The sequence below is a fragment of the Rhipicephalus sanguineus genome, chromosome 9, assembly GCF_013339695.2.
Source record: "Rhipicephalus sanguineus isolate Rsan-2018 chromosome 9, BIME_Rsan_1.4, whole genome shotgun sequence".
In the NCBI taxonomy this organism is placed as follows: domain Eukaryota; kingdom Metazoa; phylum Arthropoda; class Arachnida; order Ixodida; family Ixodidae; genus Rhipicephalus; species Rhipicephalus sanguineus.
Window position 1 is genome coordinate 72,340,825 of NC_051184.2, and position 27,727 is coordinate 72,368,551.

General features: G+C 46.6%; 1 protein-coding gene across 1 annotated transcript in view; it reads left to right on the forward strand.

Annotated features, from left to right (window-relative positions):
• The first annotated feature begins 554 nt into the window (after positions 1-554).
• The window catches only part of LOC119405312 (acetyl-CoA acetyltransferase A, mitochondrial), a 98,835-nt gene continuing 71,662 nt past the window's right edge, over positions 555-27,727 (forward strand). Inside the window, exons 1-4 of the mRNA XM_049419254.1 lie at positions 555-885; positions 11,224-11,287; positions 14,399-14,516; positions 16,974-17,069. Coding sequence (XP_049275211.1) covers positions 11,255-11,287; positions 14,399-14,516; positions 16,974-17,069 — 247 coding nt within the window. The 5' untranslated portion in view covers positions 555-885; positions 11,224-11,254. The remainder of the gene's footprint in view (positions 886-11,223; positions 11,288-14,398; positions 14,517-16,973; positions 17,070-27,727) is intronic.

Below are 27,727 nucleotides of genomic sequence, written 5' to 3' on the forward strand. Positions count from 1 at the left end.
GCTTCTTAAACTTCCCTCCAGGAAAGTCTGCTCCAGCGCATGGCAAAATGCGCATCAAAGTTGGCACGCCATAGGCTTCATTTCTTACACCAAACGACACAACGAAAGAAGGAACATTTTTAAGGACTCCTTTTTCTGCGTTAGACACAATGTTGATGACAACTAATAGACAATCAAGCCAAGGAAAGTATAGGGAATGTTATTTGTAGTAATTATGACACAAATTCCTTCACATTTATAGCATTATTACTACAAATAACATTCTTTCCATACATGCCTTCTTTGGCACTATTGTACGTCAGTTCTCACTAACTAAATGGCACAGTCAGTTATGATGTGGGCTTCGGCCTTTCGGAATTCTGCTTGCGTTCTTTCTTTTCTTTTTTTTCACTTTCGCGAGCATTGCCGGAAGTTTTGACAAGCGATTATAGGCAATGTTTGCTTCCTGATTATTTCTCTGGCACCGCGCGCCTGAAAGCGTGTGGTATGCTGTTATGCCACCGGTTCCTCAGCTTTTTTTTTTTCTGCAATCCCTCTCCGCCTTGGTGTACTGAATAAGCCATCCATTACAACTTATACTTCGGATGCGCAATCCGGTTCGCTCCCTCGTCCCGCCCTTGGCATTCTGCCTGGCGAGCGAGCGCGTGTGCGGCGCCTGATGAGAGTGACCTCGTATTGGCCATAGCGTGGTGTGAAGCGGCACGAAGTTAGCGGCGTGCATGCACTTGCGAGGACTGTACGGTGCGTCTCAGCGTCTAGCAGCAGGCTACGCGTACCAGCCAGCACGAAGGAGTTTGCCACGACGACTACGATTCCTAATCGGCTGCAGAGGAGCCCGGAAACTGAAACTCCTTCACCTCGCCCATAGCATATCCGTGAGTAGACGTCACAACTCAGACGTTGACTGCCTGTGTAGCCAATCAGAAGCAAAACGTTGCGGGAGTGTGGTCGATAATTAGAGGATATACCCCCCTCTCCCCTTGGTCGATATGAAAAATTGTAGACGAAACAGAAAAACAGAACGTCAAGCAAACCGCTCTTGCATAAGGAGCTGACGGTTTTGCTTCTGCCCGGATGCATTTGTTGGCTACGTTGATAAGGTCAACGCAGTCACCTGAAGCTCGTTTCGCAAATCTAGTCAAGTTTCGGCGCTAGTTCAGTTCCTCTCAGAGGAGAACCCCGGCTGTTGTAAGGCCTTTAGCATGGATATTGAAGACCTGCATTATTCTTTGCCGCATGAGGACTTGTTAAAATGTGTTAATGAATGTATTAACGAACAAGAGCACCAGACGGTTTTCACCGAAAAATGTGGTGTTTCTACCGGGGCATTTCTAGAAATCCTTTCCATGTATTTAAAGTCGACGCTGGTAGGTTGGAAGGAAGGCGTTTATGTGCAGAAATCAGGGATATGTATTGGGTCTAAAGTTGCTCCGGTTCTTAGTGATTTATACCTTAGCAAGATTGACAATCTTTTGGAAGGCGTCTTAGGTAATTCGGTTATTAAGGTTTTTCGTTATGTGGACGATTACTTGATTTTTTGTAGTGGTGAGGACTTTGAAAAGGTGGTAACTTCCGTGAGCGAAAAATTTGAATTAAATGGAGGAGGGCTGAGCTTCACTAAATAGGTGCCTCAGAATAATGGAATACAATTTCTAGACATTTCCTTAACGTTCCAGAAGGACCACGTGTGCTGGCAGTATTCTCTTAGATCTTCGAAACCGCTGTTAAATTTTTCGTCGAAGCACTCGAAGGTTGTAAAAAACGGCATCGCCATGTCTTGCCTTAAGTCAGCCCTCACCAAGTCGTGTGAGCACAAAAAGAGTGATAGCTTTAACGCACAGGTTACACGTCTTTTAGATGTAGGGTATCCTCGTGATGCAGTGGCCACGGTCGCTGAACGTTTAAAGAAGTCTATTGTGTTAAGTCCGAGCATGGCTGCAGAAAGCGATAGGAAGAAACGTGTTGTAGGTATACCGTACATTCATCGCGTATCTCACAGGCTAAAGAAATTAGGAACTAGATACGGCGTTAATGTTGTTTTCACGGCTGCCAATAAGCTAGGTAAGATTTGTGCCGCTGTGCAGAGGAAGAATGAGGGAGTAAAAGACAAGAAGCGGACCGAAAGACAAGAAGCGGACCAACAAATTCATTGATTGCCGTACGAGTGTGGTGTATAAGATCCCTTTCAGCTGCGGCCGCTTCTACGTAGGCAGACGGGCCGATGCATCAACCAGAGATTATTAGAACATAAGAGATCGCTAACAGGAGGCTCACCTTCTAATCTATCCTTACATTGTCGAGATTGTAAGTGCACGCCAAAATTTGATGGATGCGCAGTGTTGTACCGGCATAGAAATGAAGAAACGCGTCTGATGATTGAAGCATGGCATATCGAGAATAGTGGTAGCGCATGCGTGAGCCAACCGTCGATTAACTTGCATAAAGATGAAATCAAATACCTTAACAGTTATCTTCCACGTAGACCGCCACGCGTGCCGGATTGATAGGTTCGCCTGTTGGATGGGCATGCGCAGATAAGTTTTCGTGCCTTCTTTCTTTTCAGCCGTTGTGCGTCTCTTCAGTTGTTAGTCGGCGTTTGTGGTGTCCTGACTTCCTTCTTGTGTCCGTGTTTGCACGCCCTGTCTTTTTACAATGAAGTAATCAAAACCTAAGAAAGATTGTAGAAGGAGTTTACAACGACGTGTACGTTTCCATCCAGCGGCCGTGGGTTTACGTGTTGCCTTACGTACAAAAGAAGCTAGAATGTTGTAAACACCTAGCAGGAATATTTTGACTAATAAACGCAGACATTCAAGCTGCGATATTGAGCGGCCTTCAGTGAGCGCTTGAAGTACATTAAGACTAAAGGTTGCTTTCAGTGCATTCGCTGAGCGCCCAGATACCACGCAGTACGATATCAACTGCTGTCAGTCACGATGTACTGGCACGGAAAATAACAGGATGCAGTGGCCCACTTTCGCTACTTATACAAAGCAAAAATGGAGAATTGGAACGGTTGCAACGTTCCATCAACCACCGCATTACACTTGACTAGATTTCCGAAGCGAACTTCAGGTGACTGCGTTGACCTTATCAACGTAGTCAACAAATGCATCCGGGCAGAGGCAAAACCGTCAGCTCCTTATGCAACAGCGGTTTGCTTGACGTTCTGTTTTTCTGTTTCGTCTACAATTTTTCATTTCGACCAAGGGGAGAGGGGGGGTATACCCTCTAATTATCGACCACACTCCCGCATCGTACTCGTGTGCCGTGTTTCTGTACTCTGGTTTACACAAATGTCACAGTTGCGCATGGTGAAACATCATTTCATTTATTGAGTACTGGTGTTCTGTAACGCTCCAGAGCAACGCTACGGCTAACACATTTGAGTCTTCCGGATAAACGTCTGCTACCTGAAATATTGACCCTGCTCCTGATTCTGAGTGCAACCTCGTTGAATTTGACTGTTTCCGATAAGCTGCAGAAAAGTCTACCTCGCATGCTCATTAGAATAGCCTCTCGAATAGAGCACCGCACGCGCCCAGCCCGGCCCGCGGACCGGGCAGGGCCGTCCCAAGCGTTTTCTAGCGGGCCTGGGCTGGGCTCGGGCTTGAATGTGCGGGCCCGGGCTTGAAGCCGCGGGCCTGGGCCGGGCCCGGGCTTGAGGCTGCGGGCCGGGCAGAACTCGGGCCCGCTCAATAAAAGTCCTAAGTCGGGCCTTCGAGCACACGCGAACGTTATGCCTTGCATGGTCTAAGGCATTCTGTGCCAATTAGCTTGATTGTATAATTCTATTGTACATGGCGAAAACGTTTCCGTGACGACGTTAGAATATGAACGATTTATATTTCATCTGCTTTTGGTGGCTGTTCACCATACATAACGCTAACGTTTTTTTATCTTGCTGCAACAAATTATTAATCAGGAGCCTCTTTTAAAAATTGTGTAATTAATGCTTCCAAGGCGCGTGTAGAAAAGAGCATTAAAGGAAATGTCCCGGGTTTGCTTCTATCCGCTTTTTCATGTTAGTTGTACTCTTCTTTAAATAAATTTTGTTGCTATGTTTTTTTTTCACTATAGTGTTATCGTAATGACTTGCCATGTGCCATATAGGCAACATTTCATTTATATTCCTTGGTATTACGTGCCAGGACCACAATATGATTACGAGGCGCCACGTAGTGGGGACCGGATTAATTTCGATGACCGGGAGTTCTTTAACGTGCACCTAAAATTAAGTACACGGGTGTTCTTGCATTTCGCCCCCATCAAAACGCGGACGCCGTGGCCGCGAGAATCGCACCCGCGTCCTAGGACTTAACAGCGAAACAGCTAGCTTAACCGCTGAGCTACCACCGCGGGCAAAGCAACATTTCGATGAATGTACACACCGGATTTTCCGTCCGATCGTCCACTACAAAGCGCAAGGGATCATTAATAATCATCCTCAACAACTAATATCCTCTAGAGGGCCCGGGCCGCGCCTGGTCATGACCACACGAGCCCTGGATAAGTTTAGTAATGAACGCCCGGGCACGGGCCGGGCCTGGGCTTGGAACCACGGGCCCGGGCCGGGCTCGGGCTGGGTTTGGTCATGTACGCCCGGGCCCGGGATGGGCCCGGGCTGGGCTCGGGCTTTGTAGAGTGGGCTCGGGCTTTGTAAAGCGGACCCGGGCCGGCAAATCAGGCCCGTGCAGTGCTCTACTCTAGAACACCATCGGGAGTTTAAACGCTTAAAGGGCCCCTCACCAGGCCACATAGCAAATTTTAGTTGTACGCTGGAAGTTGGTGTGTGCCGAATGACGAGCAGTATGCCGCAAGAATTGTTCAAATCGGTTCATTACGAGCTGAGAAAAACAATAATTTGTAGCGGCGCGAAACCATGATGCGAGGAGGCGAGTTTCAAACCCTTGCCACTCGCCCCGTGTAGCCTTCGCAAGCCAAATCCCTTCCCTGCCCTCTTCACTTGACACATACGCATGAACACGTCATGCGCATGCATGGTCACGTGCGCATGACGTGCCCGAGCCAATGCCCGAGCCAGCCGGAGCACGCGAGCGGCGTTGCACGGCCGCTACCTTCTTTTTTATGTAGCGGTCATGGGCGTTTTGTCGGCGTTCTCTGTGGTGTACTGCCTGTCTCTGCGGGACGGGCATGAAAGTTGAGACATTTGTACGGGCACGAGAGTGGCGGTATCATGAGCCAGTGCCGCATTAACGTTTCCTTGGACGCGGTAGAATAAACGAGCATAATGAGTGCTCGAACGCGCTAGAACATTACTTTCGTTTCCAGGGCTGGCGTCTGCTCGATGCGCTAACCGCGGGGACACGAACGCATGGGAAAGGGAGGTACATTAGCCCCGCATGTCGCTGCAATTCAAGAAAAAAAAATGAAAAAGACGCACACATTCTCTTTGTGTGTCTCATTATTTCTCTCAAGTTTTATTAATCTGTTCAAGCAACAAATTACACAAACTACACATGTCGTGTCAAATAATTATCGCAGCGTCACGCGCTACTGTTGGCGACGTCAGAGCACAGTCGTCTACGTAGAGGAGCGACGTCACAGCACTACCATCTACGTAGGGCCATTTTCTCATGTACGTCATACCCTCATTCTCTAAAGCGCGCGCCCGCGAGAGGAAGGGTAAGCAGCGTTCACCTTGAAATTTGACCCATTTCCGCGGCGCGTAGCGTTGCAAATTTTTGCAGACGTGATCGTGAACGCCCAGTGTATGCATTGCGCTCGTTAGCTCAAAACTGTCAAACCTGGTGAGGGGCCCTTTAAGTTTTCCTCTTCAACGGAAACCTATTTTACTGTTCCTGAAAGTTAGACCGAGAAGAACCGAAGGTGAGCAATAAGTGTGTACAAACATATCGTTATAGTCTGTAGAACAACCGAATTCGAAGTAAATTGGAACGGATACGTTTTTAAACAATTCCAAAAAGTACAGGATACAGAACGAGCAACAACCTTTTACATTTTCTAGCAAACTGCGCAGCAGACGGGACCCAAAGAAGGAACGAAAGGGACAGACGAGCGCAGACTCACAACTGATTTTATTGTAAACGTAGTCGACCTATATAGTTTCCAGCAAAAGACAACGTGTCACAGACAAATTTAATCAGCGTACCGCAAACCACACCAAAAACCCACACAAAAATTTTAACAGGCGCACGTGGAAGACCACGTGAGTCAACAGTAGCATGTAGAGCTGAGATATGCATACTCCTTATCCGACAGACTAGAAGATGAAACGTCACCAACTTGCCCAACATTCCACGCTTGTTACACATATATCCTTTTACGCGTGGTGCAAGCGCCATGTTTAAATTGGAAACAACTGTGTCATTTATCTTCTAAACATACCATAGTGCATGAACAAAATTTGGTCTTGTAGTGGCCCTCGCATGCCGACGTTCGTGTGCCTGGGTGTGTTCCTCGGATTAACATTGTGTTGCATCGCATTGCCGAAGCGGATTTCGGAGGCCACGCGGAGGGAACCGTGCAGCTGAGATCTGCTCCGGCAGGTGCCGCAACGATCCGAGCTGCTCACAAGAGAACTATCTGTTCTTTCAACGAAATCGTGTAATTAACTTTCATTATTATCCTGGCAGTTCATTGGCCCCAGAGCCGTATATTCCTTCGGAGAGTTCGGCGGAGGGGCGGAGCCAACAACCGTCCAAATTTAGCGGCAACGCTGTCCGCCATTTTGTGCCGCGGCACTGTAATATGGCACCATAACTGTAAGCTCGCGTTGGCGTGCGCCCGCAACGCTCCGTCTCTGGCGAACCCGTTCTTCAGCGAGTTAAGGGGCTGATATACTCCAGCGTAACGTCGACGCGCGCGCATGCTCGGCACAGTGACGCTACGCTAACCAACGCTATATATATATATATATATATATATATATATATATATATATATATATATATATATATATATATATATATATATATATGAGATAGCGTGTATCTCAAACATGGCATTAGAAACACGTGTCACATATTTACACGATAATACGGCTATCACACACTGCGCCACAGACACGAGTCACACCAGCAAGGTCGTGAACCAGCAGTAAGGGAGAAACAGGATTATGGCTGGCAATGGGTCAAAAGTACGCAATCCTTATCTTGTGAGGCGACAGACGATTGAGGGACGCGTTTCCATATCTCCTAATATGATAGTCCTCAGAAAGTTTTCGCGTCTTTTTATTGTGATGCTGGTCCAGCACACATCCTTCGTCAAACTGAGGTTGACAAATGCAACACTAAGCTAGAAGCCGTTCTTGTAATTAGGACGTCATCGCGTTCCCCTAGCCTTTGTTCAAACAGCGTCCCGTTTCTCCGGTTCGATACAAAGTATATATACGTATAACTTAATTGTGTATGGTATTCGACCGCTTTCCTGATTAATTTAAATTCCTTATGTTCGCGCTATAAGCACCAAGTATGCTGATTACATGATGGTCTGTATAAATACGAAAAAAGAGCGAGAGTGATGGAGTTTCACTTCAAGAGATTTCGCACGAAACAGAGAATAACCGGGCTTTCTTTTTTTGCAGGCTTCTTTAAGTGCTACCTCTGCAGGTTATTTATTGAGCGATCTACAGAGCTGCTGTCCGAACAAAGAAAGTTAAAGTGGCGTGAATGGTTTCTCAACATACGTGCGTTTTTTTTTTCTTATTTTATTCAATTTCACAGTACAGTCGCCTTGCCTTGTGCATTTCGGTCCACACATATGCAAAACACTTAGGCGTTTGCTGCTTTTATAATGTATATTGTTCTGCCTTTTTTTTTTTTTTTTTTGCAAGGATGACTTCCAACATACGTTAGTATTTGGGATATACCGGGTGTCCCAGCTGTCTTTAGCCAATAATAATAATATCTGGGGTTTTACGTCGCAAAACCACGATTATGAGAGACGCCGTAGTGGAGGGCTCCGGAAATTTCGACCATCTGATGTTCTTTAACGTGCACCTAAATCTAGGTACACGGGCCTCTACCATTTCGCCTCCATCGAAATGCGACCGCCGCGGCCGGGATCGAACCCGCGACCTTCGGGTCAGCAGCCGAGCACAGTAACCGCTATACCACCGCGGCGGACATGTCTTTAGCCAAGGGTTTAAAAATACAATATTAGAGGCAGGCGAGTGAAATCACTTGCAAATTATTGACAGTCACCTTGCGCACTACAGGCAACTTTTTGTTTGGTAATTAGCTAATTTGTTAATTAGGATTATTTAATTAAATTGCTAAATATTGACTGTAGGAAAGAAACGCGGCTTGCAAAGTTCGGGAGCCTCTTCAGAAACCCGAATTCCATTATTTGCGATAAAGAAAGTATCATGTATACAATTTTTTCCAAGCTGCAAAGAAAGCCCGCGAAATACAGAAAGAACCACGTGACTAGCGCATTCGCGCGCCTCGAGAATGCTGCCCTCAGCCGTGGTTTGAGAGAACGAAATCAGCTGCGGCCACGACTCGCCGGCTCCATTGCAACGATAGGCCGATAAGTCGACGGTGGTTTTTTTTGGCCCGCGTCAGCCAATTGGCGCGCGTGACGGTGCATCAAGTTGTAGCGAGCGCAGGCCAAGAAACCACCGTCAACTAACGGCCTAACGCTGCAACGGAGCCGCCGAGTCGCGGCCGCGGCTGATTTCGTTCTCTCAAACCACGGCTGAGGGCAGCATTCTCGAGGCGCGCGAATGCGCTAGTCACGTGGTTCTTTCTGTATTTCGCGGGCTTTCTTTGCAGCTTGGAAAAAATTGTATACATGATACTTTCTTTATCTCAAATAATGGAATTCGGGTTTCTGAAGAGGCTCCCGAACTTTGCAAGCCGCGTTTCTTTCCTACAGTCAATATTTAGCAATTTAATTAAATAATCCTGATTAACAAATTAGCTGATTACCAAACAAAAAATTGTCTGTAGTGCGCAAGGTGACTGTCAATAATTTGCAAGTGATTTCACTCGCCTGCCTCTAATATTGTATTTTTAAACCCTTGGCTAAAGATAGTTGGGACACCCTGTATATATATTTAATGCCCGTCAAAGCTAATTGCACACTTTTTACCCAAACACAAACTATCGATTTTTTTATTGGCGCAGATTTCATGCCGCTAATTTTCCTCTAACAATGCTGCTTTTTTTACGATTAAAATATGTCTCCTCTTAAGCGAGCACTATTGTTGCGTACACAAATAAAAGCATTTTTTTTTTGCTAAATCATGTAGTGTATGCTACTAAGTATTTGTGCACATATCTATTAGCCATTCTCTAATTATTTGAACCAGAATCGATTATTCCACTCATGGTTTCGCTTCAGTAGCCAAACAAAACACTCCCTATGCAGTCATATTACAAAAAGAAGCAAGGGTATTTATTACCTAAATCATAATTTATCAATGCGTCTCTATTTCTGCCTAAAGTCAGTAGCCTTGATGCAGAAAAAAAAATGGCTGGCTCTCCCGTAGTCGAGAGCAGATGTAAGCATGTAACGACTACCAGCAAAGCAGATCGGTTGGAGATTAGGCTAGCCACAATGCTGTGCATGCTCGCAAGGGCACACCCAACCAAACTACGCCGCACTACACTGTGCACTCGTCCATATGGACGTCGTTGCTTTCTGTCAATGTGCAAGTGAAATCTTAAGCTTTGTCTAGCTTATTCGGCTGATGCGGCCACGATGCGACAGCAGGGTGATGCGCCGCATAAAGACCCTCGCATCGTGGTGCCATTTCTCGAAGAATGTGGCAACTGACGCCGCGAAAACTGCTTCCTCTGGTAGCACGCCGTTTCCTGGCCCACCGTTGGCGTTCAAAATATCACACGCTTCGCGCTGGCGTCTAAAAGTGCAAGTGCATGGGGCCCTATCTTCTTGGAACGTTGCTGTTGGGTAATGGTAAATAAGGGTTCAGCGTGCAAGAGTTACAGGTTCATTAATAGTGTGAACACCATGAATAACTGCGAAGCGATATATTTTCTAACTTGCTTTTACCACTGCCAGGGTATGTAATGCGGTCCTGTAAGAAAGGGTGACTGTCAAAGACCGCTCTTCTTTAAACTTTTAGGTTGGTTGCCTGGACGCCTTTTGAGGTGCCGAATGACGACGTTGGCATATGGCTCAAGGTCGCACGAAGGGCGCTTAGAACGAGTGCTGAAAGTATTTCATGTTTTAAAAGGTTGTTAGGGACACTGGGGTGGCAGACAAACGCCCTTATCAATGTCTGATGACCCTGTCATTTTCTCGGTGAAGAACAGTTCAGATCCCTCCGGTTCCAGGGAATATTCCAGACGGGTTTTTTTTTTTACTTTATCAGTTTTTTTTTCCGAAGGTGCGAGGCCTATAGAATGATCGGCACACCCTCTTAGTGTTCGAGGTAGCACTGGAGCGCGTAAACCAAGTTTCCTCTCCCGGACGATTTGAGGCGTCTCACCATGCCATGAGTGACCTTCAGCATAGCCTTCTTTCCATAGCCTTCACTACGCGGCACAAGTTTGTCCAAGCCTAATTATTCGTCGGTAGATAACTGTTGCGCAGCTCTCGTACATTGCGCACAGCCGAACGATAATGCTGATAATTACGCTTAGACATGTGTACATAGGGAGCAAGGTTTACCCATGAGGTCGGCAGCAACGAGTTGGGAAAAAAATGTGCTCGCTGATATCGCTGTTACTCAGCACACCGCTTCGTCGGAAGCACGGCAAGGTTCAGAAAGGCCCTTGAAAAAAAAATTGTACATCCACTAATGCAGCCCTGTTGTAGAAACAAAATGAATAGGGGCTTTTTCTTCTTTTCTTTTTTTGAATAATATTTTGTGCTGCAGCCGGGAAGGTGACAATTTTCACTGTCTGACTTTTAATGTCGCTTGTTCTTTTTGGTGCACCACATCACCTAATACCGAGTTATCCCCAGCTCACACCTTTGGTAGGTCTTGTTTCTTCACTGCCACCATAATTGAACTCTGTCTGTAAAACACAACTATACAACGCCGAAATTTCAGGGAGATAATGGCAGCTAGCAGAAAGCTGAAAGCACTCATTTGTTTCGTTTTTGTTTGTTTGTTTTCTACAGCAGAAATCCATTCGCGATAGATTTGATGTTTCGTGCATTCTAGTCGCGTAATTTATCTCCCGCACTAGGGGGCATTTTATTTATGCGTAATAAATATTTTTGAGAAAACCTTTTCTCATTTCACGTTCTCTTTAGGTTCCACAGGTCTGTGGTCGTATAAAACCTGCTCTATATCATGAACAAGAAAGAGACTACACGTGCCGTAAATGTAAGTACAGCCACGTTTGTGTTTGTCCTCTTTCACCTGTACCTTCTCGTTATTGCGATGTGCAGACCAGACGTAAAATTAAACTGTAATTTCGTTTTCTTTTAACCTCCATGTGCCTTCTCGGAAAAGTGCTCCAGTGCAAATTTCTTTACTTTACCAACAAGACATCATACCCCAGGTAGAGGCAGTTAGGTATTTAGGGGTAACCTACACCGAAAAACTTAACTGGAGTCCCCATATAGAAAACATGGCTGTTAAGGGAGCACGCGCAGCAGGTATGCTACGCAGGCTCAGCAACAAGCGCGCAGGTTTACGCAGAGATGTGCTTCTTATGATTTATTGTATGTATATTCGACCGATATTAGAATTCGGCTGCGTTTTGTTTTCTGGTGCTCCAGCCTACAAAGTTCGACCACTGGTTCTTTTAGAACGTGAATCATTACGATTATGCCTTGGGCTTCCTAAATTTGTCGCAAACAATATTTTATACGAAGAATCACGACTGCCCTCTCTTATCAAAAGGTTTCATATTCTAACAGTACGAACATTCTTAAAAATTTATGCGTCTCCACAGAGGAGGTCACAGTATGTTTTCATTAATCAGCCGGCCTCATTCTTTAACCGCCAATGGTCTAGATTACGCTGCCCCCAAGTCATTTTTACACAAAGACTTTTGGACCCATTAAAAGTTCACCTCTATGAAGTACTTATACTCAGCACTGTAGAAACGATTAGGATTGAATTTGACGACATATATCCACAGAATGCTAAACAGTTGCCATATCGATATCTAAACGGCATTTTGGAAGATCATTTGGCCAATCTGGAAACAAACATTGTGATAGCGACTGATGCTTCCGTTTGCGAAGAAAAGGCAGGGGTGGGAATCGCATCATTCTCTCTAGATTGGTCTTTCTCAATTCGGTTACCTGACTATACACCTATTTTCCAGGCTGAATTGCTGGCTATAGTCTTAGCATTGCGTAAATTGCCTCAGTGCCTGTCGGAAGCGGTTATTCTAACTGACTGCCTCTCTGTCTGTTCTTCCTTAAGAGCACCAAATTTGTCAAGTACCTTAGAGACATTCTATTCGCTAATTCCAAGACACTTACGGCTTATCCGATTAGTGTGGGTACCTGGCCACAAAGGTTTGATACTCAATGAATATGCGGATTCACTTGCAGTATCATCCCTCGATGGCCCTGTTATGTCTATTTTGCCGACGTCGGCATATGTCACTGCAGCGAGATTTGAAAAGCTTACAAGGTCCAATCACTTCGACAAATCTCCGGTGTTTTCATCAGACTTCCCGCAACTGAAGTTTCCTTGGAAGAGCAGATGGTGTTCCTCTAGAAAGGAAGAAATCTCAGTTACAAGGTTACGATGTCGAGTCCCCCCACTGAACTTTTACCTTCACAGGTCTGGTCTGGCTCAGTCACCTTTATGCCTTCACTGCATGGAGAGTGAATCTCTGGATCACTTCTTTTTGACGTGCCGCAGGTTTAAAATCCAAAGGAAAAGACTACTAGAAGATCCCCTTCGAAAGATGGGATTAAATTTGTCACTTCCGGTAGTTCTTTCATTTGGTGCTACCGTACTTGGTTTTAGCCACAGGAGTGTTTTCGACGCTGTATGCAATTTCCTACGAGAGACTAAAAGATTTGAATGTTAGGTGTAACATAGCTCAGTTTATTTTTAGAGCGTTTCTTTCTCTAATCACAGTTGTATATATAGGTACTTTTGGCCCTTTTTCTTTCGTTTCGTTTTTCCCCTTTAAGCTTTATGAAGTTGTACTGGTGATGTGTAACGCATAAAATGTTAATCTTTAAAACCGTTTCTTTCAAGAAGCGAATCCAATCTTTGAGAAAGGCACCGTCCGATTCATGGCCTATCCCCCTAAGTGGGTTGCGCCAAGTGTCTGAGGAACAACAACAACAACAACAGTACCGGGACGGCCACACTGCTATCTTAGAGTACAAATGGCACTATAAATCGTTGAAATTTTGTTCCAAACACACATGCATCATTTATAATACCGTAAGGGCGAAATTTCTGTAATACTCACCATTGCCACACATTCCTAAAAAAAATCCACATGATGAAACAGTATAGTTGACCTTCACAATATTTTTTTTTCCGATGGCATTTCGCCGCCTTCGGCGATATTCAAGAAGTCTGTAACAAGCATGTGTATAACTTCAATCAACACGGGTGCGATAACTTGCCAGCAGGGCAACAAACGTCGCGAAGTTCACTTAGGGGGCTTGTGTTCATCTAGTTTATATTTGGCATGATACTCGAGGACTGTCCTGAGCTGGACTCGTCAACTGGTCAGTAATGGTGACTTTATGATATCTGCATGGGCGGGTGCTCTGGGATGCAAGGGCGAAGTTGTTTACCCTGATGTGTTGCCCTCTCCTTTCGTGGTCTGTCAGCTATTTATTTATTTATTTATTTATTTATTTATTTATTTATTTATTTATTTATTTATTTATTCTTCGACTCATCTTCAGTACATAGCATTCAGCTGTGGCGCCCTTCTGAGTATTGCGTCGGAACACACCTGTACAATACGTAGCCGGCCCGCATTAGCAGGACAGTACGTATTGTTTTGTTACTATGACTTATGACAACGTACTTGTGCGCCGGAGACTACTGAGGGAAGCTGCGATTAATTGCAATGTTTTTTTTTTCCTGAATCAGATAGTAAGCCGAACATTGGTAAGCGCACTATCAGATTTAGATAGCGTAGTAAAAATTTCACGAAGAAGCTCCCTCGAATGATGAAATACGGGTCATATCTTTGAGGCGCGTGTTTGGCTTCTGGTGTCGCGCTTTAAATTTTTACGTCTTATTTTCTATCATCATTGCGAATGTGATCTTGTACTGCATATGCGATATGCATGTGTATTCGACTAAGGAAAGCGAACGACTGAAAAGCTCCATCGGGCTAGCGAGTTTGGGCCACCGCACGGCCATCACATTGCGCTAAGGAAAGCAAGTGAGTAGGGAATTCTTAGTGCACATGGTCCCTATCCGTTACTATTGTTTATGAATATCCGTGCGCACCTCTGCGGCCCGTTAAAACAGATACGTTTGTTTTCTTCGCAGGAGGTCGTTATCGCCTCTTTTGCCAGGACGCCAATTGGATCATTTCGTGGTGCCTTGGCTGCGGTCCCAGCAACGAGGCTCGGCTCCATAGCAATCAAAGGGGCCGTAGAGAGAGCAGGTGAGACGTGAAGCGTATCGTTTTTTTATTCTGCGAGCAATAAGCAGTAAGCATCCCACTTTTACGCGGTGGAATGGGTAGCGAAGTTGGTGCAGGCTGGTTTAATGCGAGAGCTTTAGCTGGCTCATTGCGCGACTCCACTCTCATCAGAAGGTCGTGGTAGGAAAACTGCACGCAGGTTACATCTTCGAGGTTGTTGCACTCGTTTGTTCGAAAACCAAACGTCGTGAAAGCGAATGTTCGCAATCAGAACGTCCTAAACCGGAACCTTGGCAGACGATTCACTAGACGGGTCCCAAGACTCGGACAATGAAAGGACAACGCTAATGGCAGAGCGAGCATGCCGACCTGCAGCGAGACAACGTTCTCGCTGATGCGGTAGTGCCACATGGTCACCCCGCGCAGGCCGCTCAGAAGCAATGGAGAATGCGCAAGGCACAAGGAACTGAAGAATCGGTGTGGCACGATCTACGCGTCTAGGGAGACCATTCACGAGCTCGGCAACGTTTCACCGCGACACTAAATTCAGCGACACACTCAACAGTTAAAGGGACACTAAAAAGAAAAACAAATTATCTCGTGTTTGTAAATTACTCTTTCGGAATAGCAAAACCACCACGCTTGCTGTGAGGAGACGCTTGGTAAGCGAGAAAACGCGCAAAAAGAAACTGCGCGTGGTGACGTCACCTTCAAGTTCACGCGCCAGTCGCCGTGACGTCACAACTTTTGACAGCGTCTGCTAAGCCCAACGTCTTTCCTAATAGGTCAAAAACGAACACATTGTGTTCTGAGAGAGCCAGATATTTAGCATACTAAGTTACAGGACATTTCTTGAGCCAATGTGGCCAAAGTACGAAAGAACATGTCGAAATTCGTGACGCCGCCATCATATATATTGGCGGTAAATTTAAAAGTGAGATAATGACATTGACTTCCTCATCTAATATTAAACCTGTGGCTGTGAGATTATCGATACTAGAGGTTTCAGAGTATGCAATATCAGTCTAAGCTAATTCATTATTTCACTTTGGTGGCCCTTTAAATATCCCGCCTTTGTACATCGTAAGGATTGCTTTGGTGCCTCCATAGGTTTTCTCGGCCGTCGAAGCCTTAGTCTTCTACGTGCCTAATCTTCTATACTACATTTATTCTATTCTATTCTACTACAAGGACGGCTATCGCTAATAAAATGAGGGTAAAGACGCACTGTTTATTTTCCGCGATCTGGTGTCCCCGGGAAAAAACATAGGTGTGCGAAATCGTGTGAAAGCGCTCTTGTTTTCAAGAGATCAATGAAGACAAACGACTAGAAAACGATTGTGTGCTTTCTTTCAACTTAGAGGAGTGCTACCTGTAAGGGCCTCGTATAACCAATATATAGTCAGCGCAACTGTTCAGCATAGAGCCAATTCATGTAAAAAGCGCTTGACCCGCCTAGATTATGAAACGGAGTTACCGGACACGTCCATTGGGGACAACAACTACGTTCGGCACAGAAATTCGCTGCGAGATTTTCACCCCAGTTTCGAGCCATAAATACCGTCCATTGCAATAGTTTATGAAACTTCCAGTGGCTTAGCCGGGTCCACCATTGCAGCTGAAGGATGCGTTCATCATTCATACCGGTGGCGCATGTCTCGTCGCACGCGAAGCCTCTCGAGAGAAAGCTTCGCGTGTACCTATTTCTGCAAGCTGTCCAGATCTGTATAATATTTCCGTCCATCTGTTTCCTTCTCACGGCCCGACATATTCAACTATGCTTTTCTTTAACGCAACTACCTTCTTCTTCTGTCTTGTTTTTGTCTCTCGTCTGGCAGAGAGAGAGAAAAAACTCAAAAGCGAAAGCCATCTTCTTCTTTTTCTTCTCAGTCGATGTATACTGATCCTCCCTCTGCCCCCCTCCGAAAGCTTTCTACACCTTACGTGGTTTTGCCCTGCCTCCAAGATCGGAGGCACTGCAAGCTTTCTGCTTCTCACCTGGTTTTGCAATGCCTCCGTGATTGGCCCACCTTTGACCAAGCAAAGATGTCATGTGATGACGTCATCATGTAACCTCACATTATGGGACGTCATGACCCAGTCACAAATTTTTGCGATCTGTGACGTCATGATGACGTCATCAGTCGACGATCTTTTGCATCACTCGTGGTGACGCCGCCAACGGTTACTTTTCGTGTTTGGTGAGGCATCGAAGGCTTTCGCCTTATTAGGCGCATATTTGGCCATCACTAACGGCGGTTTCTTATCCCGGCCGCGGCGGCTGCATTTTCGATGGAGGCGAAAATGTCTGAGGCCCGTGTACTTAGGTTTAGGTGCACGTTAAAGAACCACAGGTGGTCGAAATTTCCGGAGCCCTCCACTACGGCGTCTCTCATAATCATATCGTGGTTTTGGGACTTTAAACCCCAGATATTATTATTAACGGCGGTTTCTTATATTTTGCGTTCCCTTCTGCAGGGATCAAGTTCGAAGATGTCCAAGAAGTCATTATGGGCAATGTGGTCTCGTCCGGGGCTGGCCAGGCACCAGCAAGGCAGGCAGCTTTGGGAGCAGGTGAGTATACTGAAAAAACATGGTTGATCCCTCCGTCATAGGAATCGGAATAACACGAAAGTACAGCGTGCCCTTACAGAAGTAACAGAATGTTTACTGTACATTGTTATAAGAGAGTTTGCACAATGTATATTGATGTCTGGCAGATATAGCACCGTTTAACGTGGTTGTACCCACTTTGATTACTGGTGGTACATCTCCATTCCGACGGCGAACGCCCATGCTAAATGATCAAACAATCCCTTGTGGTAGCTGTAGTAGTTAACGGTGAAAGTGTAATCAGAAAACGAGGTGTGATAGCCAGAAGAGCGTCGCATATTGGACGCAGAACTTGGTCGCCATCCCGCGGCATGTTAAATACGATTGAACACCACGGCCGGACTAGAGGGAAACGCAAAGCGCGTCGTGCCGCCCCGGTATCCCGGCCGCGATTTTGCTCGCGGCGAACGCGTGAGCGGGGAACGCGGTGAAACAGCCAGGTGAGGCAGGCGCGCGTCGCAGAGCTATTTTTGGTTTTGATTAGCGTGATGATATGAGCGAGGCCGACGCTTTTACGACGCTAGGGCTAAGGTCGCCACCTCGCGGTGTGTTAATTCATTGACAAAATTGAACTTCTATTGAAAACGCGCCGAATGGGACGGACGTGTAACGCGTTGCAGGTGCTAGTCGCGGAGGCCACAGTAATGACGAATTACTTTACCGCTCCCAGAGGGCAGCACCACCCCGCCGACCGGGAGAGTGGTAGATATAAAAGGCGCGTTTGTAAAGCTTCTAGAGTCTGTGACCGTGGCGCAGTGGGTAGCGTGCCCGGCATCTGTTGTTGCGGACCAAGCGGTCGTGGGTTCGATGCCCGTTGACGGAGCTTTTTTTCTTTGCCATCTGATCGTGTAAATTTTTTTGATGTCATTTCCGTGACGGAAATACGTCACTGAAGTCTTGGTGGACCCCGGCATAAAACACTTTCGTGTTAAAAAGGCAAAGCATACTTTGTGAAGTTTGTTTCAAATAGCCGGCTCTTTAACAAAGCTGTAGAAAAAAAAAACACTAATGGTCCAGATAAGAGTTGCCTGTAAGGGCAGCTAGGTACGATCTAGGAGATACGTAAGCAGCTAGGTGCGATCGTTGGCTGATGTATATTCGAACATATACTATGGGCCGACGTCACGAAAGCAGTGCTGGTCTTCGAATTCCTGCGAACCGGACGCGACTTCAGTGTTGCTCGACTTGAACTCATTGATTTCAACATACACCTTTGGGTAAATATTGAATAAGGTTTAATTTCTGACTTTGTTTAACTAGCTGCTCCATAGGTCGGCAAAAAATGTGGTGCTCACTCAGACTCACTCACGAAACATATCTTACCCTTAGGGCTCACTCGGACTCAGACTTACCAAGCTTTTCCTCATCCGGACTCACTCGGGCTCAGACTCACGATAATTTTTCTCAGCCGGACTCACTCGAACTCGGACTCAATAAAATATAATTCACTCGAACTCACTCAGACTCACGGCTCGATATGAGTCTGAGTGAGTCTGAGTGAGTCGACTCATGAGTCCATTAGCCTATAATTAGCCTTTTTCTACTTTAATGTCAATGCTCTTTAACGCCAATATCTCGCATAATTGGTGCGCTACTTAGCACCTTTTGATCTCGTACCTTCACATACGAGTTATCTGAGTTGGCAGTTCAATAAGGACATTTTTACTGAAAGACATGACTCACACGAGATATTTTATCAGTAACTTCCCGTGAAAAAGTTTGCGGGGAGAGGACAAGGCACTTCCTCCCCCTCTCCCTTCTCAGTTCACACCTCTAATCAATAATTAAATATTGAGCTGACGTATGAACGGTAGCGCGTTGAAGTATGTGGGACTGTACGTGAGTATAAACATGAGCCGGCATAAGGCTGATAGTAATGCTGAAGTTGAGTAGATAGGACCATAGGTCTGCAAAAACTGTGGAGCTCACTCAGACTCACTCATGCAATATATTTTGCCCTTAGGGCTTGCTCTGACTCCGACTCACCAATATTTTCCTCAACCGGACTCACTCAGACTCACCAAAATTTTTCCCAACCGAACTCACTCGGACTCCGACTCACAAAACCTTTACTCACCCGGACTCACTCAGACTCAGACTCACGTCTCGATACGAGTCTGAGTGAGTCGACTCATGAGTGAGCTTGCCGACCTATGAGCTGCTCAGGCACCCATAATGTCCGTCTTTTGAGGTAGCGTATCTGAACTACCAGAATCGCTTTATATTGTCCATCCGATTGTTACGCAATCTGTAAAGAAGTAACCAAAAAACTAAAAAGCTGCACCATTTATCTGAAGACTCTTTTTTAAGTAATACCCATTTAACGACAATTCCGATTGTAAATAGGCGCTGATAAAACCATCCACCGTAATTCCTACCGTTGTCAGCGTTACAGCGCACGAAGGCGGTTGCTCATCGATAATTTCTGGGGTTTTAAGTAGGTTGGTGCGAATATCGGTAATTTCGAATACTAGTACGATATTTTCTTTATTCCAAGAATATTCGAGAAAAAAAATTCATAATCGAATTTTTCTCAATATTCAATCACGACCGAATATGCAGTTAAAGAGGCGAATATTCGAGCAACTTCGAATATTCGAACAAGCGGAGTCTTACGGATCATATGAATTCTCAGTTCTAAATGAAACAAGGCTTCGCGGTTGTACTTCGCGGTTAATTCATGCTACCATTCTGTACACAGTTAGGGCAGGCTGAAGGTTCGGTCCCTGCCAGCGGCAAGTTGTCTTTTCGTCCACTTTAGCTTCCTCACATTTATATCATAATGACCGCAACACAGTCAGAAGACCAGACATAACATCTCGTCTACCTTTCTTGGCTTCGTTGTCTATTGGTTTTAGGGGCGAAGCTCCTTAAGGCGGCACCCGTTCGTCCCTCGTAGTCGTAGTCGTAGTAGTCGTAGTGCGTAACCAGTCTTACGCTTTGACCTCCAAGGTGGTGCCGGTGGGAGATTTTTCCTGTGCGTTGTTGAACAATAAAAAATTCGCAGCGTGCGCGTTAACTAAAAGCCGAGTTCTTCTGTCTCTCATTCCCCATTAGCAGCCATTGGCATGTTCCAGTAGGAAACGTTAGTAGAAGTACAAGTGTAAGTGTTAGCTAAAAGCCGACTTCTTCTTTCTCTCATTCCCATTAGCAGCCATTGTTTACCTCCAAGGTAGTGCCTGGTGAGATTTCTCCTGTGCGTGATTAAACAATAAAAATTTTGTTCAGAACACCGTTGATTGATGAAATAAACCAACGAAAGACGCCAGATGTTTTGTAAAAGCAAAACGAAAGAACGCCAGATGTTTCTAAAGCAAAACGAAAAGACGCCAGCTGCTTAACGAAAGACGCCAGATGTTTTCTAAAGCAATGGTTTTGTAAACAATGAAAATTCACAGCGTACATGTAAAATTAAAGTGAGCTGCAAGTCGTCATAACTCATCGAACCTTTAGTATAAACGCGCCCGATCTCACGTCGGTGATGATGTACTGGGCAGAATTCACGGAAGATTCACGGTTTACCAATGAACCTCCGCAGCTTCGCCCACTCATCATCATTCACTCCGTGGATATGCTGTGATTTTTTAGATGCGAAGTATCTTAAGGCCGAGCTCAATCCGGTGGTGGTGGTGGTGGTGGTGGTGGTGGTGGTGTGCGGCGTGACCACCCTTACTGCGCATGCGCATACTCTCTCCACACACCTCCTCTCCACTCCCCCTCACCATTCCCCATGTCATCTACCCCTCTCCCCTTTCCCTCTCCACTCACCCTCTCCCCTTCCTCTCTCCCCTTCCTCTCTCCCCTCCCCCTCTCTCATTTCCCTCTCCACTCACGCACTCCCCTCTCCACTTTCCCGCTCCCCTCCCCTCTCTACTTTCCCTCTCCACTTTCCCTCTCCCCTCCCCTCTGCACTTTCCATCTCCCTCCCCCTCACCACTTCCCCTCTCCCCTCCCCCTTTCCGCTCTTCCTCTGAAACGCGGGCTAGACATGCCGAAATCCTCTCCTGCGCAACGCCGCGATGAGCTCGAGCGCATGCGCGTCCCCCCCCCCTTCTCTCTCCTCTCCTACGCTGCTCCCCTCTCACCCGCCTGACGACCGCGTTCCCCGCTCGCCCTGTGAGAATTAACGGCCAGGCTAGATGGAAGATACGACGCGCGTAGCGTCCCTCTTCGCGTTCCACGACGCGAGGTCGGTAGTATGCCCAACGAACGCCAACGGAACGCGATCGTGCAAGTGCTCCGGCTTCGCATCGCCTCATGGTCCCCTTTAGCGGGAGATGGTGTAATTTTTTATTAAGGCTGTGCTCTCAAAGAAAAACGAGCCCTTCAATTCCCTTCTTACGTTCAAAGTTAACCCAAGGAATTGTCAAGAGCACACGAACTCCGACGTGCGAGTGCTGCTACCAGACACCTAACTCTAAGGTTAGGGTAGACTTATTTTTTTTTACCTTTTTCGGAACGCATGCCGCCAGCAGGTAACTACTGAATGTACTTTGAGTGGATCGTTTCATTCGTTTTCTGAATAAATCTGACACGAATGGTTGTACAGTAGTTAATTAATTACGTTTAATTACAAATAATTGCTATTTAACACACAACTTATTCTGACACCACTCCCTTTAAATTACGTCTCCCGAACACTGGCATCAGATCCTATAAATTTCACGGATTTATATACAGTCGATCATAATGCGTGTCTGAAGTGCCAGGATCGGAGGCATTGCAAGCTTTCTGCACCTCAGCTGCTTTTGCCCTCCCTTCTTGATCGGCCCAATTTGACTAAGCGGCAATGTCATGTGAGGACGTCATAGTGTGACGTGAAAGTGACGTCACAAATTTTGGGGGTCTGTGACGTCATTGCGTAATGATGGTTTCTTGCATCGCTCGTATCGACGCCGACGTCGCGGGACGCTGACGGTCAATTTGCATGTTTGATAAGAATCTACCATGAAATCGAGTTGCTACATCTCAGTATAAGAAGGAGATCCTGGAGCCGGAGATTGAATTTGGACATCCTGTATATGGTAAACATTTTAAAAATTACTTATATCATCGACAGGAAAGACGAGGCATCTAAGGTTTTTTTAACACGAAAGTGTTTTATGCCGGGGTCCACCAAGACTTCAGTGACGTATTTCCGTCACGGAAATGACGTCGAAAAAATATACACGATCAGATGGCAAAGAAAAAAGGTACCGTCAACGGGCATCGAACCCACGACCGCTCGGTCCGCAACAGCAGATGCCGGGCACGCTATCCACTGCGCCACGGTCACTTTTTTTTTCTTTATTGCTACTGCGCCACGGTCACAGACTCTGGAGGCTTTACAAACGCGCCTTTTACATCTACCACTCTCCCGGTCTGCTGGGTGGCGTTGACCTCTGGGAGTGGTAAAGTAAAGTAATTCGTCATTGCTGCGGCCTCCGCAACTAGCACCTGCAACGCGTTACGCGTCCGTCCAGGTCGGCGCGTTTTCAATAGAAGTTGAATTTTGTCAATACCTTAACACACCGCGAGGTGGCGACCTTTGCCCAAGCGCTGTAAAAGCGTCGTCCTCGCTCGTAGCATCACGCTAATACAAACCAAAGATAACGCTGCGACGCACGCCTGGTTGTAACACCGCGTTCCACGCTCACGCGCTCGCCACGAGAAAAATCGCGGCCGGGCTACCGAGGTGGCACGACGCGCTTTGCGTTTCCCTCTAGTCCGGCCGTGGTGTTCAATCACATTTTAAGATGCCGCGGGATGGCGACCAAGATCTGCGTCCAATATGCGACGCTCTTCTGGCTATCACACCTCGTTCTCTGATTACGCTTTCCCCGTTAACTACTACAGCTACCACAAGGGTTTGTCTAAACGTTTAACCCGGACGTTACTCGTCGGGATGGAGGTGTACCACCAATCATCAAAGTGGGTGCATACACGTTAAACGGTGCCATTAGCTTCCAGACATCAATATACATTGTGCAAACTCTCTTATATCAATGTACAGTAAGCATTCAGTTTTGTAAGGGCACGCTTTACTTTCGTGTTATTCCGATTCCTATGACGGAGGTATCAACCATGTTTTTTCCCTAAAGAGAAAGTCACCGTTTCGCCGCAACGGCGGAGAAATTAATGCGGTAGCAACAAATTGGAATCTAACACGAGGAAGGGAAGGCAGCTCTAAATTTCCAGCGCGTCGCTCAAGCGCAAAGGACGCACGAAAAGAACACACAAACAGGGCGAGCGCAAACTATCCAGTGTCACAGCTCAACACTTAAAGCGCGCGACTCTAACCTAATGAAGACGCATGAAACGAATACGCAGGTATAAAGAGGACGAGCGCGAAGTGGCACAGTTAATTGTTACTTTTTTAGGGGCGAAGCTCCTAAAGCCGTGGCTCTGTCTTTCCTAGCTCGTACGTGACCGCCTATGCCGCGCGTATGTGCCAGTGGTGATGGCAACGAAGCAGAGCGAGTGTTCTTGGCCCAGCGCAGGGACGGAGAAGACGTTGCAGTTCTTTCTCTGATCGATAAAGCGTGTTTATTTGTCGTGCTCCGTGTCCTCGTCGATCCCACGTCGTTACACTGGTGGAGGTGCGGGGTAAGCTTCATGCTTGGCACTCCATCGCGGAGCCGACAATCGAGCCCGGAATCGCCACCACGCGTCGAAACACCGGTCCACCGATTCAGTCGCCATCATGACCGTGTACCTCGCACCCAACCTGTCTATCGGGGACGGCAAGTCGTTTAGAGACGCTGCGTTACGTGACTACGACAACAAGTACAAGAACCGTCCGTTTGTGTTGGTTGGGGACTTCAACGTGGACCTCGTTGCCAATGACTGGATCGTGTAGCGCATGCTTTCCAAATACGCTCTCACATGTATCCATATGCAACCTACCACGATCCGAGGGACGTGCATGGACCTAGTGTTTGCAAACTTCCCACAGCAGCCAGTACAAGAACCTCTCTCGCTTCATTTCACGGACCATAAAGCCGTCATAATGAAGGGACCTCGCAATCCAGCCGCCATGACAACGACGAAATGAAAAGAACAAACGAAGAAACGAAACAACAAACGAACAAGAACAAAATAAAAGTTGATTTTGTATAATATACGCACAGCCTTACGTCTTTCAAATGATGTAATGGGCTAACTTTCACGGGAGAGTTACGGTTTACCGATGATCTCCCCCTCTCGAGCTTCGCCCACTTATCATCATTCATTCCGTGGATATGGCGTGATTTTTTTTTTCTGATTGAACAGCGCGCTCCTTTCGTAAACGCGGCCGCTTCAGAGAGTGAAGTGACCTTCGTACGCTCTGTAACTTCAGCGCGGACATCGCGATGAAAGCACAAGACGTGCAAACCACCCTCCTCGCTAGATAATCGCACGCGCAGGCGACCACGCCCTGTAGGGTAAAGTGCACCTTGCAAAACATGAGGCGCGCTCGCATCGCAAGGAGCGGGCACCTTTAAAGCGCGCCCCTCGCGCCCTTCGCGCCATCTCGCTGGTGACCAAGAAAGCACGCTGAAGTAAATGGTGTATAGACGGTTTCAAGACTGCGATAGTAGCAGCACGTGTTGTACCCCAAGAAACTTCCGGTTCTTCGTTTATCACTCTCCAACACCGGAGCGGAAAGCGTGTTTTTAAAGGGGCCCTGCAACACCTTTCTTAGTTATATTGGAATAGCCTCATTATTGACGTATGACTCTTCACGAGTCATATGCCGCAAAAATTTTTCAGATCCATCAAGTCTAAGTGGTGTTACCAAATTATAGAGATCACGTTCCGCACGTTCCGCGGCTTTCTCCCTCAACTCAACGCCGCGAGCGCGCGGAAAGCTGCGCGGGGCGTGAAGGGAGGGAGGTCGGAGGTGCGAGGATTCGCCAGGAGGCGAGTTACGTCAGCGCCGGCGGCATTTTTTTTTCTTCATTTTTTTTCTCTCTGGCTACTCGGCGCAACCACGTGATCTATGGCGCCACTTCCGGTCGGCTCGCGCGGTCGTCGTCGAGCGGCGGAGACCATCGCACCGTGTATCGCGCGTGCTTGAAAACTGCGAGTCGGTTTGGTAATGTTGGGTGTGCACCTCGAACTGCCGTAGTGTTTTCATCGCTCTGCCAACCATGGACGCAAACTTGCGTGCGCGTTTGGAACGAATGACAGCTGAGATTGGTTTCGACCCACACTCCGATACACCGCCTCGTCGCACTGCTCGCGCTTGAATCGTATTCAACACGGCAAAGCTGCGTGCACCCTTCTCCCAGTGGCGGTACTTCGATGCTGTTTGCTCTTCGAATGCGGTCGCACAGCGAGTGCGGGCTGACAACAAAGAACTAAAGACTATAGAAGAAAGGATCGTGGGGCATCGGGCCAGCGCGGACCCATCCCCCGGCTGTCTGCAGCTACCGTGAAAATGCGAGTCTGCTTGGTTGCTGTGTCGCGGTTTCTCGGGAACCTGAGACTACGTGGAGGATACGCCGAGGTACGGCTCGATGACATACTGAACAGACAGCGAACGGGACTCTCGCCATACAGCGAACACAGGTATCCTAAGCTAGCCGGCGCCAGCATTGTTATCGGAGAAATGCTACACCGCTGCATCGGTCGGTCGTGAGAACGTGCCGACGATGCAGTTTCCAGCTGATGAGGCAACACTCGAACGGCTGCCAACTCTCAACGGCAACCGGCGATGGTCAAAAGCACAGAAATATTCACGATTTCGGCACTGCACATGGTGAAGAAGACGCAACTACGAGCAGACGAGCTGTCGGTGAGACCGGAAGTGCCAATATTAATGTTTGTTCGGTGTTTTAACGGCATAACACAATATAAACATACATATTAGCTACTTATCGAACTCAAAATTAACAACGAAGGTAATAATGAGGGTGTTATCGTGATTATAACATCAGCCAATGGTGGAACTGCCGACAATCGCGTCATATATTGCGGACTAATACATCATTTGTCGAGAGAAGAGGGAGCGATTTTCAGCTGACTTTGAGAATTTATTGTAAATTCCAGGCCGCTCGCTTCGCTATTATATTTGGCTCGCGTGTTCTCGGGAGCCTGGACTACCGATTGGCAGCGCTTTTTGACCATGCTCAAAAAGTTTTGCAGGGCCGCTTTAAGTTGTGTCAGAGTAAGGAAAGACCTTTTTTCCGCCTTAAGATAAAAGGAAGGCGCATAAGTTAAGGACTAACTCTTGTAATGTAGGGTATAGATTAGAAGCATCCTTATTTGAAATATTTGGCTAGGCACAGGGTGAGAAGTGTTGAAAAAGCTGCGGGCTACCCGCCAAGGCTTTTGTTCCCCGCCAATGCTACACCAGCGCACGAAACCGGAAGCCGTCCAGGGTCTGCGTTTGTAAACAACGAAACCGTCTATAGCCGCTAGCATGCTAGCTATAGCATGCTAGCGGCTAGCATGCTATAGCTAGCATGCTAGGCCACGTACGGCTCGTGGCCTAGCGGCCTAATGCCGCGCGCTGCGGAGCGAGAGGTCACCCGTTCGATTCCGCGCTTTGAAAAAAAAATTCTGAGTTTTTCTTTCTGGCTTATATATATACCGGGTGTTCAAAGTTAAGCTTTATGGTTTTGGTAGAATTCAGCACTGGAAAGAACGTGAAAACCACCTTTGCAGATAAGTTATGTATCCAGGGGGACACAAAGTGAGACAATAATTGTTGCTGTCAGCCGCCCAATTAACTAAAATTGAATAATGAAATTTTGAACAAGTGCAGTAAGCGGGCATGTTTGTATTGAAAAGTTGGAGGCAGTCGTGTTTCTGCACAGTTCTACTTGGAACAACTCCTCTAGCATTCCTGTGCTCCGAGATATCCGGCTCCAAAGTTTAATTGCGGTTTGCGTGATTACGCACGCAAGACAGTGAGCACTGGCGCAAAGCGCCTCCTCGATGTGACGAGCAGTCATTGCTTGCTATCGCCAGCCGGTAGCAAAAGGGTAACCGTTATCATCTTTGCCTATGCCTTCGACCCGTTGTGAGATTAAACTCCGCACGCAACTGCCGCACCACCCTGTACATACATACATACATACATACATACATACATACATACATGCATACATTTATTATTCATTTATTTTATTTACAGATACTGTCAGCCCTTACACAGGGTTATAACAGGAGTGGAAAACGATACATAATAACATAACAATCATGGTAGATTCAGAACATAATTAACATGTACAATAAGAACTTACATATAAAGGTACAAAATGAAGTACACTTGGAAACGCAACCAGATAATAATATTAAATGCACTAGATCAAGTACAGACACATAAAGCTTTGTTAGCTACAAATGAGAATGTGATCTATGTGTTTTAAGAATAAATCTGCAGATAAGCATGAAACGGCCTCTTCGGTCAAAGAATTCCAATCGTCAATAGCTCGTGGGAAGAAGCTATACTTAAAAGAATCAGTGTAAACAGCAGGAGCACAAATGAACATTGAATGGCGATGTCTAGAAGTTTCACTACGAAGAATATGAAAATAGTCGGCATACCTTATATGAACATGATGATTAATAATCAGGTAAAGATATTTAAGTCTTACGTATTTGGTTCGAGCCTGAATCATGGGTAGCTCGGCTAGTGCACACAGTTGAGA